A 20,926-nucleotide genomic window follows, 5' to 3' on the forward strand; every position below is an offset into this window, starting at 1 on the left:
ATACTGAAACACAAAGAATCAAGAATAGTCAAAATATTCTTTAAACAGGAAGAAGAGAATGTACTCTACTAGATATCAAGATTCATTACAAGGCTATTGCAAAAGTTTAGTATGTTAAAAAGTACAATTAGGCCAAAGGTGCAAAAGAATAAAGAAATGGATCTATGCATATATAACTCTTAATTTATGATTAATAGCACACTCAACAGCAATGGGGGGAAACCAATCTTTACCACAAAAGATGGTGGGTAAAATCCATACGGTGAGTAGTATCAGCAAAACTGCAGAATAGGATGCCTCAGCTCATTCCCCTAGAGAAATACTGACTTTTAAATAACAACATGAAATCAAAAAGCCTTTATGAGAATACCAAAGATGAGGTAAGAAAGCAGTATACCAGGAAAGTTCAAAGCCAAGTACAGTCATAATGAAAGGAGTAAGAAAAGCTTATTTCATTTCAATCACACCAGTGCCTTCCCCAAGGCAGCACAGCACGACACTGGGGGTAGGGGGACCCGACCTGCAGCTTCTCCATCGGAAAGGAAAGAGAAGAAGGGAATGTGTGTCCAACATTCCGGATGACAGGCAGGTAGAGGAGGCCAGGGGCCAGTGTCTGTCTTGGCTGTCTCAGCATTGATAAAACTTGACAGAACAAAAGAGGGTGGCTTCCTTGCAGCATCGCAGACAGGATAGGGAGCGGAATCTCTCTAACTAGAAATGACACACACAAGACCGGAGAAGATGCATCCTCAAAGAAGTTTAAGGGGCCTCCAGAATCTATAGCTGGGCTGACGGTGAAGACCTTCCCCTACAAAAGGCCAGTCTATAAAGACCAGGAGAGATGGCTTTTTTTTCCTAGCAAAAATCACAACAATAAAATAATAAAGCACACAAAGATATAGTGTAACAGCCCAAAGAAACAAAATTAACCTTCAGTAACTGACCCTAACATGCAGATCTATGAACTGCCTAAGAAAAGAATTCAAATTAATCATACTAAAGAAGCTCAACGCATTACAAGAGAACACAAATAGACAACTAAATGAAACAAGGAAAACAATGCATGAACAAAAGGAGAATATCACCAGTGAGGTAAAAACTGGAAAACGAGTCAAATAGTAATTTTAGACATGAAGACTGTAATAATGACATTTACAAATTTACTAGAGGGGAGCAACATCAGGCTTGATCAAGCAGAAAGAAGAATCAGCAAACCTGAAGACAACTCATTTGAAATTACTGTGTCAGAGGAACAAAAAGGAAGAATGAAGAAAAGTGAAGATAACCCTAAGGGACTTCTAGAACACAACAAACTGAGCAATATATATGGAAGTTCCAGATGAAGAAAAGAGAGAAGCAGAGAGTTTGTTTGAAAAAGTAATGGCTGTAAATCTTCCAAATCTTCCCAAAGAAAATGGACAGCCACACAAGAAGACCAAAGGACTCTAAACAGGATGAGCCCAAAAAGGCACACACTAAGACATATTATAGGCAACCTGTCAAAGGTCAAAAAGAGAATCTGGAAAACAGCAAAGGAAATGTGAATCATCACATACCAAGGAGCTCGCCATAAGATCAGTGGATTTCTCAGCACAAGCGGTACAGGCTAGAAGAGAACGGGATAATATATTCAAAGTGCTGAAGGAAAACAAAAATAAAAACAAAAAAACAAAAAAACCCTGCAAACCCAGAATACTATATCCAGGAAAAGAAAAGAAAGAGAAATAAAGACCTGCTTGATAAACAAAAGTTGAGGGAGTCCATCACCACAAGATCTGCCTCCCAAGAACTACTAAAGAGAGTCCTTCAAGTTAGAACAAAAAGTACTAGATAGCAACACACGCAAGAATAGAAAAATATAAAGGTCTTGGGGCACCTGAGTGGCTCAATCAGGCGAGCGTCTGACTTTGGCTCAGGTCATGATCTCACAGGTCATGGGTTTGAGCCCCACGCTGGGCTCTGTGCTGACAGTGCCAAGCCTGCTTCAGAGTCAGTATGTCTCTCTCTGCCCCTCACCAGCCTTTACTCTCTCTCTCTCTCTCAACAATAAACATTAAATTTTTTAAAAAATATATAAAGGTCTCTGGGAAAGGTGAATATACAGACAACTACAAAAATCTATAATCCTGTCAACATGATATGTAAATCGCTTTTAATTTGGGCATAGAATTTAAAGGATAAAACATTAAAAATTACTACAACGCTAAGTCAATGAACACAACATAAAAAAAGTTGTCATCTGTGCCAGTGACAAAGTGGGGGAAGGAGGAGCACCCAGGAGGCTCAGTCCATCAAGTGTCCAACTCTTGATTTTGGCTCAGATCACAGTCTTACGGTTCTTAAGTTCAAGCCCCACTCTGGGCTTGCACTGACAGCGTGGAGTGTGCTTCAGATGTTCTCTCTCCCTTTCTCTCTGCCTCTCCCCGGCTCATGTTCTCTCTCCCTCAAAATAAATAAGGGAAGGATGTAAATGGACTAATTTTTGTGTGTGACTGAAGTTATCATTTTAAGATAAACTGTTATAACTCTAAGATACTTTGTGTAATCCTTATTTTAATGAAAATATCTATAGAAGATGCACAAAAGAATCAAAGGATGTCACTACAAAGAAAAAAGACAATCAATGAAAGATAAAAACAACAAGAGTAATAAAATCATTGTAAGAAACAGAAAAAAAATTGGTAAAATGGCAATAGAAAGTACTATTCCTTAGTTCTTAACAGAAAGTACTTTAGGTAAATGGTACACTACCAAGTGGGAAGTTTATAGCAGTAAATACTTACATTAAAAAAAAACAAAGATCTTAACCAAAAATTTACACTTCAAAGAACAAAACAACAAATTAAACCCAAAGTTAGAAGAGGAAAGAATAAAGACCAAAGCAGAAATAAAGGAGATGGAAGATACAAAATATCAATGAAACTAAGTCAGTTTATTTTTTTAATGTTTATTTATTTTGAGAGAGACCGAGAAAAAACAAGTGGGGGAGGGGCGGAGAAAGAATCCCAAACAGGCTCCTGAATCTTATGAATTCTGATATTATGACCTGAGCCAAATCAAGAGTTGGACACTTAACTGAGCCATCCAGGTGCCCCCGCAAAGTTCGTTTTTTAAAAAGTCTTCAATATTGACAAACTCTTAGCTAGACTAATGAGAAAAAAAAGAGAAAAGGCTCAACAAAAATCAGAAATGACAGAAGAGACATTACTATGTCACAGAAATAAAAAGCAACTTAAGAGACTTGTATGAATAATTATACAACACATGGAACAAGCTGGAAGAAATGGAAACATTTCTAACATACAACCTATCAAAACTAAATCATGAAGAAATGAGCAACTTGAACAAACCTGTAACTAGTAAGAGGACTGACTCAGTAATCAAAAACATCCCAACAAAGAAAAGCCCAGAACCAGAAGGCTTCACTGGGGAACTTTACCTACATTTAAAGAATTAACACCAATCCTTCTCAAACCCTTCCAAAAAAAAAAAAAAAAAAAAAAAAACCTGAAGAAAGAGCAACACTTCCAAATTCATTCTATGTGGATAGCTTTATTCTGATACCAAAACCAGACAAAGATACTACTATAAGAAAACAAAATTATAGACTATATCCCTGATGAATACTGATATAAAACTCTTCAAGAGAATGCCAAAAACCCCAAAACCAAAGGTTCAAGGATTATTCAGCACAATCAAGTGGGATTTATTACTGGAATGCAAGGAAGAGTTCAACATAGGCAAATCAATGTGATACACTGTAGTAACATCTTGAAGCACAAAAAACACATGATCATCATAACAGATTCAGGGGAAAAAAAAACAACACTCGACACAATTCAATCCCAATCCTCCTTCACAATAAAAGCACTCAACAAACTAGGAAAGAAAGGAAATTACCTCAACCTAATAAAGACTAGATATAGAAACTCATAGTTAACATCATATTCAATGGTGAAACACAAAACTTTTCACTAAGATCAGGAAGAAGGCACAAATGCCCACGCTCATCACTTCTATTCAATACAGTATTGAAGTTCTAGCCAGAGCAATCAGGCAAGAAAAAAAAAGGCAACAAAATTAGAAAGGAATAGGTAAAATTATTACTGTTTGCAGATGACATGATCTTAGATATAGAAAACCCTAAAGATCCAAATACAAAACACCATTAGAATTAATGAATACAGCAAAGATGCAAGTCACGAAAATAAACACACAAAAATCATTTTTTTCTATATACTAACAGCGAGCAATCTGAAAAGAAAATAGGAAAGCAAGCTCATTTACAACAGCTATCTTCAAGAAAAAAATCTATGGAAGGGGAAAACATGTTGACTCTCTATCTGATAAGGCATTAATACCTGAAATAGAGAACCCTTTAAGCCTAACAAGAACAAAAAACCAATCCAATTTAAAAATGGGAACATTGCCTAAGTGGCTCAGTCTGTTGACTTTGGCTCAGGTCATGATCTTGCGGTTTGTGAGTTCAAGGCCCACGTCGATCTCTGTGCTGACAGCTCAGAGCCTGGAGCCTGCTTCAGATTCTGTGACTCCCTCTCTCTCTGCTTCTCCCCTGCTCACACTCTATCTCACAGTCTCTCTCAAAAATAAACAAACATTTAAAAAATTAAAAATAAAAAAAATAAAATGGTCACTCCTGACAAAAAGAGAAAAGAGAAGTGTTGACAAGAATGTGGAAAACCTGGAACCCGTATGTGCTGTTGTTAGGAATGTAAAATGCAACACCCACTAAGGAAAACAGTACACAGGTTCCTTAAAAAATTAAAAGTGGAATTCTCATATGACCCAGCAATCCCACTTCTGGGTATATATATCCAAAAAACTGAAAAGATCCCAAAGATACATCTGCACTCCTATGTTCACTGCAGCATTATTCGCAACAACCAAGAGGTGGAAGCAGCCCAAATGTCAGTGATGCGGAAATGGGTCTGAATGGTACACACTTACAACTGGAGAGGAATAAGCCTAACAAAGGAGGAAATCCTGTCATAGACTGACATGGTTGAGTCTTGCAGACACCATGCCAGACACAAAAGGGCAAAATACTGCATGATTATGCTTATACAAAGTAGCTAAAATAAACTCAGAAGCAGAAAGTAAAATGGAGGATGTCAGGGGCTGGAGGAAGAAGGAATATCAGAATTGTTCAATGGATAGAGTTTTGGTTTTGAAAAAAAAAAATCGATTCCAACTACAGTGTGTATATATTCAGCAAAAAATACCTCTGGCAAATGGGTATATATATATATTATCCAAATGTCCTTACAGAGAATGCCTCTTTGTATGCTGTTTGGGATTCTGCTTTAATTTTTCAGGAAATAAATTATGTTAATATAAAAATTCATATGGAGAAAAAAAGTTGACTCCTACTTCAGACTGCCACAAAAATCAAATCCACGTGAATTATAAGACCTAATACAAAGGCAGAACAATAAACTTTTAAAAGGGAAAATGGAAGAATATTTCCATAATCTTGAGCTAGGAAAAAATATTTTGACCGGGCTGCAGAAAGTACTAATAATAAAGGAAAAAACTAATTAATATATTAGATAACATTAAAAACACTTGTTCATCCAAGGACACCGTTAGGGAGGCATGGGGGGATGAGCACAATGGGTGATGGGCATGAAGGAGGGCACCTGTTGGGATGAGCACTGGGTGTTATATGTAAGTCATGAATAAATCAATTTACAAAAACCAAACAAAACAAAGACACCATTAGGAAAGTGAAAATACAACCACAGAGTAGGAAAAGGCAGGTTCATATGCAGAAGAGGTTAAGAAACTCCGATGAGTCAAACATAATGAAATAAGATGAAAAATCCAATAGAACAACTGGAAAGACATTTATTTGAAGAGGCACTTGACAAGACTATTTCCAAATAACCCAGCAGCATATGAAGAGATGATCAGCTTCAGCAGTATCATATGGGGAAAGGCGTCTGAAACATAAAATGACATTAGATACGCTGCTAGAATTAGAGATTAATAACCAAATGTTGGCAAAAATGAACCACAATATATGCTACTGGTAGGAATGTAAGTTGTTATGATTATTTTGGAAAATTATTTGGTAATATCTCTAAAATAAAGAAACATGGGGTCACCTGGGTGGCTCAGCTGGTTGAGCATCCAACTTCGGCTCAGTTCATGATCTCTCAGTTTGTGAGTTTGAGCCCCACATCAGGCTCTCTGCTGTCAGTACGGAGCCTATTTTGGATCTTCTGTTCCCCTAGCTCTCTGCCCCTCCCCCATTTGCACTCTCTCTCAAAAATAAACATTAAAATAAACAAATACATATCCTATGACCAAGTAAGTCTACTTCTAAGTACATACCCAATGAAGTGTATGCATTTATGTATTTAAAATCATGTAAAGGAATGTTCGCCAAACAGGAAATCAAATTTAAAATTTTCATCAACAGCAGAACAGATCAGTCATGGTACATTCACACAATGGAAGACCACACAGCAATGAAAATGAACAAATTATAGTTGTACCCAACATGGCTAAATTTCACAAATTATTAAATATCAAAATAAGGGGGCTTCTGGGATACTTACTGTTTTTATACTTCTTGACTTAGATAGTTGTTACATGCATATATTTACTTTATGATAATTTACCACACTATATGCCTAGGATTTACATACTTTTCCTATGTATTTTGTACTTCAATTAAAAAACAGAAAGTTTAATGGCAGATGGAATAAGGTCAACATATATCTAATCAGAATTCCAGAGGAAAAAAACGGAGAATGGTAAAGAATAACCAAAGACCTAATGACTGCAAATTTCCCACATTTTTTAAGATGCCAGTTTCTCAGACCAAAAACATCAATAAATTCCAACTATGACAAATAAAAAGGAAATCCAAACCTAAATACACTGTGGTGACATTAACAAAGGTAAAAAAGCAGCAAAGAAAAATACAATTAAAAGCAGTCAAGGAAGAGAGACAGATCAACTATACAGAAACCACAATTAAGACTGATGACTGAGTTCTCAACTTCAACAATGAAGTCAGAAGACAGTAGAATATCATCTGAAATAAAATAACTATCAAACTACAAGTCTATATCTAGCAAAACTACCTTTGAAGAATTGGTATAAAAGTCTTCATTTTCTGGAAAAAGATAAAAAGGGAAGGAGGAATGAAGGAAAGCAAAGGGTAACTGGAAATGAAAATTGTTTCCTATGTTAACAAACTCGCACCAAAGAAACTCATAAAGAATGTGTTATATAGGGGCGCCTGGGTGGCTTAGTCGGTTAAGCGTCCGACTTTCGCTTAGGTCATGATCTCGCGGTTCGTGGGTTCAAGCCCTGCATCGGGCTCTGTGCTGACTGCCAGCTCAGAGCCTGGAGCCTGTTTCAGAGTCTGTCACTCCTTCTCTCTCTGACCCTCCCCTGCTCACGCTGTCTCTCTCTCTCTCCTAGAAATAAATAAAACATTAAAAAAAAAAAAAAGAATGTGTTATATGTACACAATGACCCCACATGGAAACTCTGTGGTGGAAAAGCCAAACGTATTAGTAAACAAATACTAACTAATAAGACAGTGATATTATTTAATTCATGAGGGAAAAGATATAACTAAATTCAGAACAACAGCATATAAAATTGGACAAAGGATGTTTGTCCAATTACAATGTTCTAAGGTGCTTTATTCAGAGAAGAGCAAATATATTCGTGATTTTAGACTTCGTTGATAATTCCTGTAAAACATGAATGTCTATCTTCCATGAAAGCAGTGGAAACAAAACAGAAAACAAAATCCACAAGCAATTTCAAAAGAACAAAGATGAGGGGGGGAATGTATAGAGGAAATTTAAAAAAACAAAGCAAAAAAAGAAAACAATAAGTATATTACTAGATTCAAATATATCATTACTCACAATAAATGTAAATTGACTAAACTCTCCAGTTTGCAGCCAAAATTGTGAGAATGGATGAGAAAATCAAATCTAGCTATATACTCTTTCTCTAAGTACACATCAAAACATGAGGTTACCAGAGAACTGAAATTCAAATCATGGAAAAAGACATACCAGGTTCACACAAGTAACGGGAAACAGTGAACGTTCTGATACAAAGAAATGACATAAAAAGACTTTTAAAAGGGCATTCTGTAGAATAAGCAATTTTTCTGAACCAACTTAAGTGGTATAATTGAGTCTTAAATTCATTTCACCTCATTTAATTTAGTTGAGGGCTTGAGCTTATTATTAATGTCCTTTAGGAATCTGATTCTTTTTTTTTTTAATTTACCGATTTTTGAGAGAGACAAGAGAGTGGGTGGGGAGGAGCAGAGAGAGGGAGGAAGACACAGAATCCGAAGAGCTCCAGGCTCTGAGCTGTCAGCACAGAGCCCGACACGGGCCTCCAATTCATGAACTGGGAGTTCATGACCTGAGTCGAGGTTGGCCGCTTAACCAACTGAGCCACCAGGCACCCCAGGAATATGATTCTTTTGCCTCGTGTTCTTCCTGCCGTGGGAACATCTGGTAAGCATGACATCTGTTTGCATTTACAAACCCTATTACTACTACATTTTATTTCTTTATTCACAAGTCTGTCAACATACACGTCCTCAAGTACTTTACCACAATCTAGGTAGTTTGTCACTAGTTTCTGTGCCTACATATGCATGAATGTACACATACACAAGTTTACACATATATACAAACTTCCACCAAAGCACACGTTACATATATATCACATATATACAACCACAGTAAGACTATACCTCATAGGTAGTTCCATAATGGCACGTAAATTGGCATTGTCTGTTGGTCTCCGCATCTTGCTCAACATTGGTATAGAATATTACTCCATCCCCAGAGCAGGAAACAATCTGCTTATCATTTGTGCACGGCAAGAACTTTGCACTAAATATATTGGCTCGGTGCCCTGAACGAACTGTTGTCAAAACCTAAAACACAAAGAGAAAGAGGTTCTTGGCAATTTACTACTTCCTAGAAAGAAACATTCATATTTAATATAATCTTAGCCAGGAATAAATTCTCATTAACATTCTTATCTCAATAAAAAAATTATCATCTGAGGGGCGCCTGGGTAGCTTAGTCGGTTAAACATCTGACTTCGGCTCAGGTCATGATCGCACGGTTCGCGTTCCAGCCCCGCGTCGGGCTCTGTGCTGGCAGCTCGGAGCCTGGAGCCTGCTTCCCTTTCTGTGTCTCCCTCACTCTCTGCCCCTCCCCCAATTACACTCTGTCGCTCTCTCAAAAATAAATGTTAAAAAAATTTTTTTCAAATTATCATTTGATTCCCAACAATTATAATTTTAAAAAGTTAGAATCTCACGTTTTCTTTTTTTCTGAGATATATGAATAACTATCATCAATAGGAATACTACTGTGAAAATTAAACATACAATTTTCCACCCATTTGGTGTAGCTGACTCATTCACAAAATCTCAGTAAATAAAAAATGGACCATTATATATATATATAGAGAGAGAAAGACAGAGAAGATGATTTCTATTATTTTAAAAAATTTTCCTGTATTTCTCAGATAATCTAATTTCAGCAAGTTACTTTTAGGACTGGAGAGAGGGTACAGGGGTGGGGAGAAAGAAAGGGCCACCCTGACTGACTTTTGAAACTGTCTGTTTACTAGATAATTTTTCAGCTATTCCCTTTCAGGATAAAGAAATAAAAGTAAACTGAATTGAAATGAATCATGAAGTCAAACTAACGAATCAGTGCAGATGAAACTACAGCAGAAGTCCCAACACCTAATTCCTTAATTATTAAAGACTAAAATTGACAGAAATAATTTTTTTTAAATTTTTTTAATGTTTTATTTATTTCTAGGAGAGAGAGAGAGAGAGAGAGAGACAGCGTGAGCAGGGGAGGGTCAGAGAGAGAGGGAGACGCAGACTGAAACAGGCTCCAGGCTCTGAGCTGGCAGTCAGCACAGAGCCCGATGCGGGCCTCGAACCCACGAACCGCGAGATCATGACCTAAGCGAAAGTCGGACGCTTAACCGACTAAGCCACCCAGGCGCCCCGACAGAAATAAATTTTTAAATATTCAAATATTTGCAACATACACTGTAGATATATGACCAATTCCCCTAACAGTTCTTAAAAATTGAGAGAAAGAAACTTAACAAAACCTGGGTCTTTTTAATTGAACGGACAAAAAATCCGAATAGATAGTTCACAAAATGAGACACGAACGGCCTGAAGAATGTGAGAAAACATCCAACTTTGTTCATAAGGAAAATGCAAACTGAGGCTACTAAGAAACTGATTCTCACTTTTCAGACTGGCGAAAGTTCACAAGTTTGACGACACCACTGTGTAAGCAAGCCTATGGGGCAACAGGCTGGCTCATCAGCCTTTCTGGTGGGAGAGCTACATGGTTCAAGACCAATGGGGAGGAATTGAGCAATACTTATCAAAACCATACATGTGTTTACACTTTGACCAGACAAGTCCATTTCTAGGGATCCACCCTTAAGATACACCTCCAACAATACAAAAAAAAAAAACAAAAAACCAAGAAAAAGAAAAAAATCTTCACAAAGTTATTTACTGAGCTGGTCACAACAGCAAAACACAGGAGACTTGTTAAGTAAATCACGGTGCATCCCAACAACGTAAGTACAAGAGAATTTAATTTAATACAAGGTGAGTATCTGGTATGCTTTATAAAAATGTATTAAAAAATGTAACAGTGTGTCAAAACATAGACACAAAGTTGGCTTTAAATGCCTCATCAAACAAACCGGGGCATTCAGGCATCTAAAAGTGTATCAGCAGGGCACCTGGGTGGCTCAGTCGGCTAAGCATCCAACTTTGACTCAGGCCATGATCTCATGGTTTGTGATTTAGAGCCCCATGTCGGGCACTGCTCTGACAGTGAAGAGCCTGCTTGGAATTCTCTTTCTCCGTCTCTCTCTGCCCCTCTCCTGCTTACATGCTCTCTATCAAATGAATAAACTTACAAAAAAAAAAAATTCTGTATCAGTAATAGATAATATATTTAATTTAATTTTTTTTTAATGTTTTATTTATTTCTGAAAGAGAGACACAGTGTGAGCAGGAGGGGTTCAGAGAGAGAGGGAGATACAGGATCTGAAGCAGCTCTAGGCTCTGAACTGTCAGCACAGAGCCCGATGCGGGACTTGAACCCACGAACGGTGAGATCACGATCTGAGCTGAAGTCGGACGCTTAACCGACTGCCACCCAGGCGTCCCAATATATTTAATTTTAAAAATGAAAAGACAGGGGCGCCTGGGTGGCTCAGTTGGTTAAGCGTCTGACTTTCGCTTAGGTCATGATCTCGCGGTTAGTGGGTTCGAGCCCCGCGTCGGGCTCTGTGCTGACTCCCAGCTCAGAGCCTGGAGCCTGTTTCAGTCTGTGACGCCCTCTCTCTCTGACCCTCCCCTGCTCACGCTATCTTTCTCTCTCTCTCCTAGAAATAAATAAAAATCTTTAAAAAAAAAAAAATGAAAAGACAGATGGAGCCTGGGTTGAAAGAGGACGGCAATACCAAGAATGAGATGAAAAAAATAAGGAAATGTGAATACGGACCATATGAGCACATACATGCATGTGTAATTCAGAAAATAATATACGTATCATATATATAATAGCATATAGTCAATTCTCATAATTCCTGATAATTATGTTTTGTAAAGTCAGCACAAATACTGAATTAACAAGTACTGAATCACTGCTCCTAGGGAAACACATGATTAGGTTCCTATGAGCCTCTGGCCACAACATTTTTCTCAATCAATACACAGTCTTGTTTTATTTATTTATTTTTTAATGTATGTTTATTGCGGGTGGCGGGGGAGGCATGTGAGTGCGAGAGGGGCAGAGACATAAAGAGGGAGAGAGAGAATCCCATGCCATCAACAGAGCCCTCTGTTGGGCTCAATCCCCTGAACCATGAGATCATGAACTGAGGCGAAGTCAAGAGATACTTAAATAACAGCCTCCCATGAACCCCTACACAACCTTGTTTTATATGTTTCTGTTTAAAGACCTTATTTATTATATTTTGTTGATTCATTAGCACTGAGCTCTTGGCCAACAACATAATTCATGCCTACATGAAGCTTTTTTAAAACATATTTTCTCCATAAGAAATATCCCAGGGTTCTTGTGCTTAGAAACACGAGACAGTACTTCAGCATGATACCTGGCTAGGGAGATTTTAAACAGTGAAATCATCATTGGGGTGCCTGCATGTGTTAGCTGGTTAAGCACTCGACTTTAGCTCACGGTTAGTGAGTTCAAGTCCCAAGTCGGGGCTCTGTGCTGACAAGAGTCTGGAGCCTGCTTCAGATTCTTTGCTTTGGATTCTGTGTCTCCCTCTCTCTCTGCCCCTCTTGCTTATGGTGTGCACGCATGCACTCTCTTCCTCTCTCTCTCAAAAAAATAAACTTAAAAAAATAGTGTAATCATTAGTAAAAAGCATAAGAATGCAAAACATGACACAAAATATATCATGAAAAGGACATAATATGTTTATAGTATGAGAGCTGAAGTAAGCTAGAGTGTGGCCTTGTTTGATCTCTGGTATACATAAAAAAAATAGGATAGTGTTCTTGTTCTTAGATTTATACCAAAAGTATTCATGAAGATCATGATGCCTCCAACTTATGCTCAAATGCTTAAAAAAATCTATTTGTGGATGTTCATTGTTATTTTTTTCAATTTTCCCTTATATTTTAAAATTTTAAAACAAAGTTACGAAAATATATTTTAACTTTATTTTGGGTTTGGTTTTAAGTATTTACTGTGTAACACTAACTGTCAAATTCTTAACAGAGAGTATCACATCAAATCATAACATAAATCTGTAATAGATATTAGCAGCTATTTACTTTGACAAATTTAAATATTTACATCACCTCATTTTATTTAAGACCTAGGTTATAAGGTATGGCCAAAATAAGAATTTACTGAGAACCATAAATTATGACACAGTAAATCTTACATATATAATGCACATATATTTAAGATTAAATAAAAAAAAGGGGGGGTGTCTTTTGCACCTGCGTCAACTAAAGCCAATGGAGAATAAAATTTGTCTGTTAAGTGTTTTAAAATCTTTCATTCCTCTCTCCAAGTGTAAGATACTAAGATCTGATACATTAAGGTATAAAAAATAACAGAGAAAATAATTAATGTAAATCTTTTACACAAGACAGGTATCACGGCCTTTAACTCGGTCAGGTATTTTAGCCTGGCTTACCATGTAGCTAACTGTATAAAAGTCACTATGTACAGTGTATGTATTGGTTTCTTCTTCATCCGATAACCTTTGGCTTTGCTTCAGTCACATTCAGCAGACATCATTCTTAACAATTCATGATTTATCTCCTTTTAACAGGTTTATGCATAGCTTCAGAAACAAAAGCACCAGATACACTAATACGTGTACTGACATATCACATGTTGTTCATAAATTGAGATGGGATTTTATTAAAGTGATCGAGATTTATTTTTTAACTTATTTTATTATCTTTTTTTTAATGTTTATTTACTTTTGAGAGAGAGAACAAGCAGGGGAGGGGCAGAGGGAGGGGATGGCAGAGGATCTGAAGTGGGCTCTGCACTGACAGCAGAGAGACTGATGTGGGGCTCAAACTCACGAACTGAAAGATCATAACCTGAGCTGAAGTCAGACACTTAACCGACTGAGCCACCCAGGGAGCTGGCTGAGGCCAAGTCAGGAAAAATTCTGCATACACAGTACACCTAGGATTTCTATTAGATGTCACAAGGCCATCGTTTTTGAGCTGTGGGGGGAGGGGTGTGCTGGCATACTGTGGAGAGTGTGCTATAGAAATCCATACTTGATTTGGGTCCTAAGCTTTGTTTCTGTCTACCTTGACCTTCAAGGCCATCAAGATTAAAGTTTATATATGCTTGGATCAACAAATATCTTCAGGGAGAAATGGCTTTCATGCTCACTTCTCTGGATTCACCTTTTCCCCTACATTTTGGACTGATAATCCCTTACTATCAAGGCAGTTATTTGTTACTTTCAGACAGTTTTTTTTTCTTTAGGATAATTTGTAAAGTCTTTTTAAATTTTTTTTTTAATGTTTTATTTATTTCTGAGAGAGTGAGAGAGACAGTGTGAGCAGGGGAGGGTCAGAGAGAGAGGGAGACACAGAATCTGAAGCAGGCTCCAGGTTCTGAGCTAGCTGTCAGCACAGAGCGTGATGCGGGGCTCAAACCCATGAACCATGGGATCATGACCTGAGCCGAAGTCAGACGCTTAACCGTTTAAGCCATCTAGGCGCCCCTAAAGTCTTTAATCAAGAATATTTTAGTTGTTTTCAGTGGGAGGATTGGTTCAAGTAAACCAGACTATAATTACTGGAAAAAGAAACTTCTCTGTTTTATACATTTGAGACATTCAACACATACAACTAAGATATTACCATTAATAAGGAATACCTCCAACCTCTTAACTCTGTAAAAAAAAAAAAAATGTATTTCAAAATTTTGTTTGCATTAATCTTTCCATGAATTCACAGAACCTAAAAATAAAGTCAAACTTTAAGAACAGATAATATTTGACTCAGAACCAAAAAAATGTTATTTTGGGTGCCTGGGTGGCTCATTCAGTTAAGCATCTGACTCTTGATTTCGGCTCAGGCCAGGATCTCATGGTTCTCAAGATCGAGCCCCACTGCTTGGGATTCTCTCTCTCCCTCTCTACCCCTCCCCTGCTCATGAACTCTTTCTCTGAAGAAATAAATATTTTAAAATCCTTTATTTTCCTATATAATTAATCATCCAAGTTTAAAAAAAATTTAAATATCTCTATATGAAAGCAAATTTGGATCTATTAAGACCACTACATGAAAAAGATAAAGTCCTATTATATTTAAACTTTTAAAAATATTATCTGATTAATCATTTTTTAAACTGACAATGAAAAAGAGTAAGCAGTTTTCAAATATATATATTCTTTTGGGAACCACGCCATCAAAGTGACTGTCCTTTTTCCAAAAATAAGCAAACTGGGGCGCCTGGGTGGCTCAGTCAGTTAAGCCAAAAATGAGCAAATGAAGAATAAACAAGATCTTCTAAAAATGATTCCATTGAGTATAGTCAGAAAATAATTGAAAGCAAGGACTTGGAGAGAATGGTGTACACCTATGTTCATAGGACCATGGTTCACAATATCAAAATGGTAGAAGTAACTCAAGTGTCCACTGAAAGATGAATGCATAAACAAAATGTGGTATGTACATACAAGAGAATGTTCAGGCTTAAAAAAGAAAATCTTGACACATGGTGGAACATGTTTGAACATTAAAGACATCATGCTAAGTGAAAAAGGCAGTAACAAAAAGACAAACATCATCTAAACACTTATATGAGGTATCTAGAGTGGTCAAATTCATAGAAACAAAAAGTAGAATGATGGTTGCCAAGGGCTGGAGGGAGAGAAGAAAAAGTTGGTTGTTTAATGGGGTCAGAGCTTCCGCTCTACAAGATGAAAATAGTTCTGTAGCTAGATGTGGTGACAGTATCAACAATGTAAATATACTTAACGTCACTGAGCAGAAATATTAAAGATGATTAAGATAGTTAATTTTACGTGCTGTGTGTTTTACTACAATTTTAAAAAAGTGAAGTTCTGCATCTTTTCAAAAACAAAAAGATTATTATTCCACTGGCGTCCAGACAACTGCTATGAGTACTGTTAACGTTAAAATTCTGAGAGTGATGGTCAAAGAGCATTCCAAACATACATCATTCCAGGACATTTCCTCTATTGTAACAAAAACGTTGTCTTAGTACAATGTAACGATTTATAAACAATATACCTTTGAGGGTGCTTGAGTGGCTGAGTTGGTTAAGCAACTGATTCCTGATTTCAGCTCAGGTCGTGATCTCACAGTTCATGGGAGGGAGCCCTGTGTTGGGCCCTCCACTCACAGCACAGAGCATGCTTGGGATTCTCGGTCTCTCTGTCCCTCCCCTGCTCTCTCCCTCTCTCTCTCTCAAAATAAGAAACATTTAAAAAATAAATAAATAAACCTTTGGTCATTCAGATGACCAAAATCTATTTCTCTGATATATCTGGTCTTGCTCAATGGTTTTTTGAAAATGCTTCAGAGACATAGAGGTGACATGGGTATTTTGTTATTAATGGTTTATGACAATGCCTCAGAGACATAAAGGTGACACAGGTGTCTTGTTATTAATGGACGTTGACTTTTGGAATCCACCAAAGGGGGAGGACGGGTTGCAAGAAGGAGCAATTGTAAGATCAGAGTTGCAACTTGGAAGTGGAGAAGGGCTGGAGGGTGAATCAGTCAGTGACTAATGCCTAATGACAGTCAATTAGGACTATGGACTATGTAATTAGGCCTCCACAGAAATCCAAAAAGACAGCTTTCTGACATTATGCAGACAGCCTCCACATTTGGGAGATCAGAATGCTTCCACATGCCATTGAGCCAGGCCCCAAGCTCCACACTGCAATTGGATCCAGGCACCTTAAAAGACCTACTAACTGCAGACCTAAAGGAGCAGGATTGAAAATATCAAGCTTCCCTCTGCTAAGTCAGGACAATTTAGTAAAGCTATTTCTGAAATAAAATTATAACCTGTCTTTTAATCAAGGATATCTTCAATATGAACTTCACTCAGACTGAAGGACCACAAACATTTATTAGAATATCTTAACTGTTTAAATGTGGAAAAATAAAAAATATTTGAATAATTCATTCTGTAAGGTTGCTACTATTTAAATGAGAGTTTGGTCTGACAATCTGATACAAAAATAGGTGTATGGGTTTCTTCATATATACACTTGATCTTAGCCAAAAGGCCGAGAAATGATGGATTTCTTCATATATAGAGAAGGGCCACTAAAAATGAGAAATAATCCTAAAACTCAATATGATAAGCCAGTTTGCGTTATTAGATATCATGAAGCATTTTGCTAGAACCTCAACATTGTTTTTGCAAACTGATAATATACTGTTTCTTTTATTTTTTTAATGTTTTTATTTATTTCTGAGAGAGAGACAGTGTGAGCAGGGGAGGGTCAGAGAGAGAGAGGGAGACACAGAATCCGAAGAAGGCTCTAGGCTCTATCTTGCAAATAGAGCCCGGCACGGGTTCATAAACTGTGAGATCATGACCTGAGCTGAAGTTGGACTCTTAACGGACTGAGCCACCCAGACACACCAATAATATACTGTTTCTTAATCACTTGGCTGAAGGGAAGATTTTGTGAGCATGAAAGAAAAAAAAAATCACATTGACCGCCCCCAAAAGAATGGTTTACTGAAATAATGTTACTTTTGGCAATTTTACCCAAGTGGATAAAGTGAACCATATTCAAATTTGCTGGAGTCAATGCTGAGTGAAATCTAAGGTTTTCCTACGGAGACTGAGGGATATGCATGTAATAACTTCCAAATTATATAACTAACGTTAGCAAAATAAGAAGGATATTACAAATGACCATTCCATAATTATATACAGTTTCTTAATTTTTAGCTTCCTAATTTTTCTCATGAAATGATAGATTTTTTAAACCACTTTACCTTTCTGCTGTAAGGATTACTAATCACTAACTTGGTGTCATCTGAGCCAGATAAAATATATTCTCCAGTCTCATTCCAACAGATTGTATTAACCTAAAAAGAAAGCAAAATATAAATTTAAGCACACTAAACATAAAAACAAGTATGCCATCTTTCAGCTAATTGATGGTTCAAAATTTATTATCACTAATAAAGTTGTGTCTATGGTAAGTATTTACCAGTTTACCTACTGAAAATACAGCAATTTAGCAAATACAACATTCTGTAAATTCACAGTAAAATGACTGAGTCTTTAAAACTAGCCCTTTTGCTCTCTCTCTCTCTCTCTCTCTCGTTTTGGGGGGACATTTTTTCAAGGTGGGCTTTCAAAGGCATCGGAATAACCAGACTGACTGGTAGCTGCTCCTTTTACTCTACTCTGTATGAGCTCTTGGTCCTGACAGAGAAGTGGGGACACATTCTTCTTTACTGGAACACTGTCCCCTCCCCCCATACAAGCTGTTTCACTAACAACTCTACAAGCAGCTGTTATCAATGCTGCTGAATGGTAGTGTAAGGAGAGTCACGTGAGTCCCACAGAGGTGCCATCTCTAAATGGTGAGGACACAAAACGGGACCTGTACATGTGTACGCCCTATAAAAGGAAAATCTCACTAAGAGTAGTATCAAAAAGACAAGAAATAACAATGGTCAGCAAGGACTCAGAGAACAGAGAACCCTCATGCACTATTGGTGGGAACATAAACTGGTGCAGCCATTGTGGAAAACAGTACAGAGTTTCCTCAAAAAATTAAAAATTGAATTACCATATGATCCAGTAATTCTACTACTGGGCATTTGCCCAAGGAAAACAAAAACACTAACTCAAAAAGTACGCACACCCCTATGTTTACTGCGTTATTTACAAGAGCCAAGATACGGAAGCAGCAGCCCAGAGTCCATTGATAGATGAATGGATAAGGATGTAGTATATATATACAATGGAACATTACTTTGCCATAAAAAGAATGAGATCTTGACATCTGTAACAACATGGATGGACCTAGAGGATATTAAGCTAAGTGAAATAAGTCATACATCTTAAAGATGAGTGCCGGGGCACCTGGGTGGCTCAAGTCAGTTAAGCATCTGACTTCGGTTCAGGTCATGATCTCATAGTTCGTGGGTTCAAGCCCCATGTCGGACTCTATGCTGACAGCTCAGAGCCTGGAGCCTGCTTCAGATTCTGTCTCTCTCTCTCTCAGAAATAAATTTTAAAAAACATTAAAAATAAAAAAAGATGAGTGCCATATTTCACTTAATATAGGGAATCTAAAAAACAAAACAAACAAAAAACAAACAGAATCATAAATACAGAGAACTAGTGGCTGCCAGAGGGGATGGGCCAGGGAAATGGGCAAAATAGATGAAGGGGATTAAGAGGTACAAGCTTTCAGTTCTAAAATAAATAAGTCAAAGAGATGAAAAGTAAAAAAAGTAAGGCACAGGGACTATAGTCAATAATATTGTAATACTGTTATATGGTGACAGATGGTAACTATATGATCATGGTAAACACTGAAGTCTTGTACAGAACTGTCCAATCACTATGCTGTATACCCAAAACTAATACAATATTGTATGTCAATTCTACCTCATAAAAATAAAGAAAGAAATAAGAAATTTTATTGTTTAAATTTATTTTAATTGATTCATTTTGTACCCAGAAACATGAAACGAGGCCACCTAAAAAAAATTAAAAGAACTTACTCAGAGCTATAGTAATCAAGGCTGTGTGGTACTGTCATGATCACAAACTTAAATCAATGGAATGGAATTGAGAGTCCAGAAATAAACCCGTACATTATGGCCAAGTAATTTTTGACAAGATCCAGGACCATTCAATGGAGGAAGAATATTTTTTCAACTAACAGTGCTGAGACAACTGGATATACACAAGGAAAGGAATACCACATACAGAAATTAACTGCAAATGATAAAAAAATCTAAATGTAAAAGCCCAAACTATAAAACTTAGAAGGAAACAAAGGTATCAATCTTTATGAAAATTAAAACCAAAATCAATTACCACTTACTGCCCAGAAGGACAGCTATAATAAAAAAATTTTTAAATGACAAAAAATAATAATTGCTAGCTAGATGTCAAGAAACTGGAATCCTTATACATTGCTGTAGGAATGCAAAATTGTGCTATTTAAGCAAGTTGGCAGTTCCTCAAAAACTGGAACAGTTACCCTATGGCCCAGCAATTCCACAAGAGATAAATCCAAGAAAACTGAAAATGTGGACCAAATAAAAACATGTACACAAAAATCCATAGCTGCACTGCTCCTGGGAGCCAAACGGGGAAGTAACCCCAACATTTATGAATGAATGGCTAAACAAAATGTCACTATCCATTTGCTCCTAATAAAACACCCGTACAAGGACGCAGCAGCAATAAGGCACTGATACATGCTGCAACATGGACACACTCTGAAGACATTGTGCTGAGTGACGGAAGCCAGTCTGAAAGTCACATATTATGTGATTCCATTTATTCTGAAATTCTAGGACAGGCCTATCTGTAGAGACAGAGAGTAGATTAGTGATTGCCAACAGCTAGGTGGAGGAGGAATGTGAGTGAATGATAACTGCTATGCACGTTCTTTTTCAGATGGTGAAAATATACTGGAATTAGATAGTGGTGGACTGTACAACTTTATGAACATACTAAAAACAACACTGAACTGCACACTTAAAATGGGGGAATTGTATAGTATATGAACTGTATCTAAATTAAAAAAAAAACAGACTCCACTTTCAATCAAGATAGAGTAACATCAACCAAATTTACTATCACATCTGAAACAACTAAAAAACAGAATACACACCCGCCTCCCCCTTTTTTTAGAGCCACAGAGAGAGAGTGCAAGCAGGGGAGAAGGGCAGAGGGAAAGAGAAAGAGAATTCTGAGTAGGCTTCATGCTCAGCATGCAGCCTGACATGGGGCTCGATCCCATGACCCTGAGATCATGACCTGAGCCGAAATCAAGAGTTGGATACTCAAGTGACTGAACCACCCGGGTGCCCCTACATTATCTTAAGTACACAAAAAACTATTTACCAATATAGAAAATACTTATGGTCCATAAAACAATCTCAATATTTTTAAAAGATTTCAGCTAATACAGAATATGTTTTCTGACTCAAATGGAACTAAATGAAAATCATTAACACAAAGGAATATTTGGAAACTACTAAATAACAGATACTCAAAAAAGAAATTACCTAATAAGCTAGAAGGTATTTTGAACTGAATGAAAACAAAAGCACAACATATCTCATTTTGTGGGT

At 37.1% G+C, this 20,926-nt stretch overlaps 1 protein-coding gene across 5 annotated transcripts in view; it reads right to left on the reverse strand.

Moving 5' to 3' along the window:
- Positions 1-20,926, reverse strand: part of DCAF6 (DDB1 and CUL4 associated factor 6) — a 135,615-nt gene that overhangs the window by 87,981 nt on the left and 26,708 nt on the right. For all 5 annotated transcript variants that reach the window (XM_077761785.1, XM_077761784.1, XM_077761782.1 and 2 more), the window contains exons 3-4: positions 17,591-17,683; positions 8,768-8,953 (exon numbers count right to left, since the gene is read on the reverse strand). In XM_077761785.1, coding sequence (XP_077617911.1) covers positions 8,768-8,953; positions 17,591-17,683 — 279 coding nt within the window. The remainder of the gene's footprint in view (positions 1-8,767; positions 8,954-17,590; positions 17,684-20,926) is intronic.

Source organism: Crocuta crocuta, unplaced genomic scaffold (genome assembly GCF_008692635.1).
Source record: "Crocuta crocuta isolate KB4526 unplaced genomic scaffold, BGI_CrCroc_1.0 scaffold243, whole genome shotgun sequence".
Classification (NCBI taxonomy): Eukaryota; Metazoa; Chordata; class Mammalia; order Carnivora; family Hyaenidae; genus Crocuta; species Crocuta crocuta.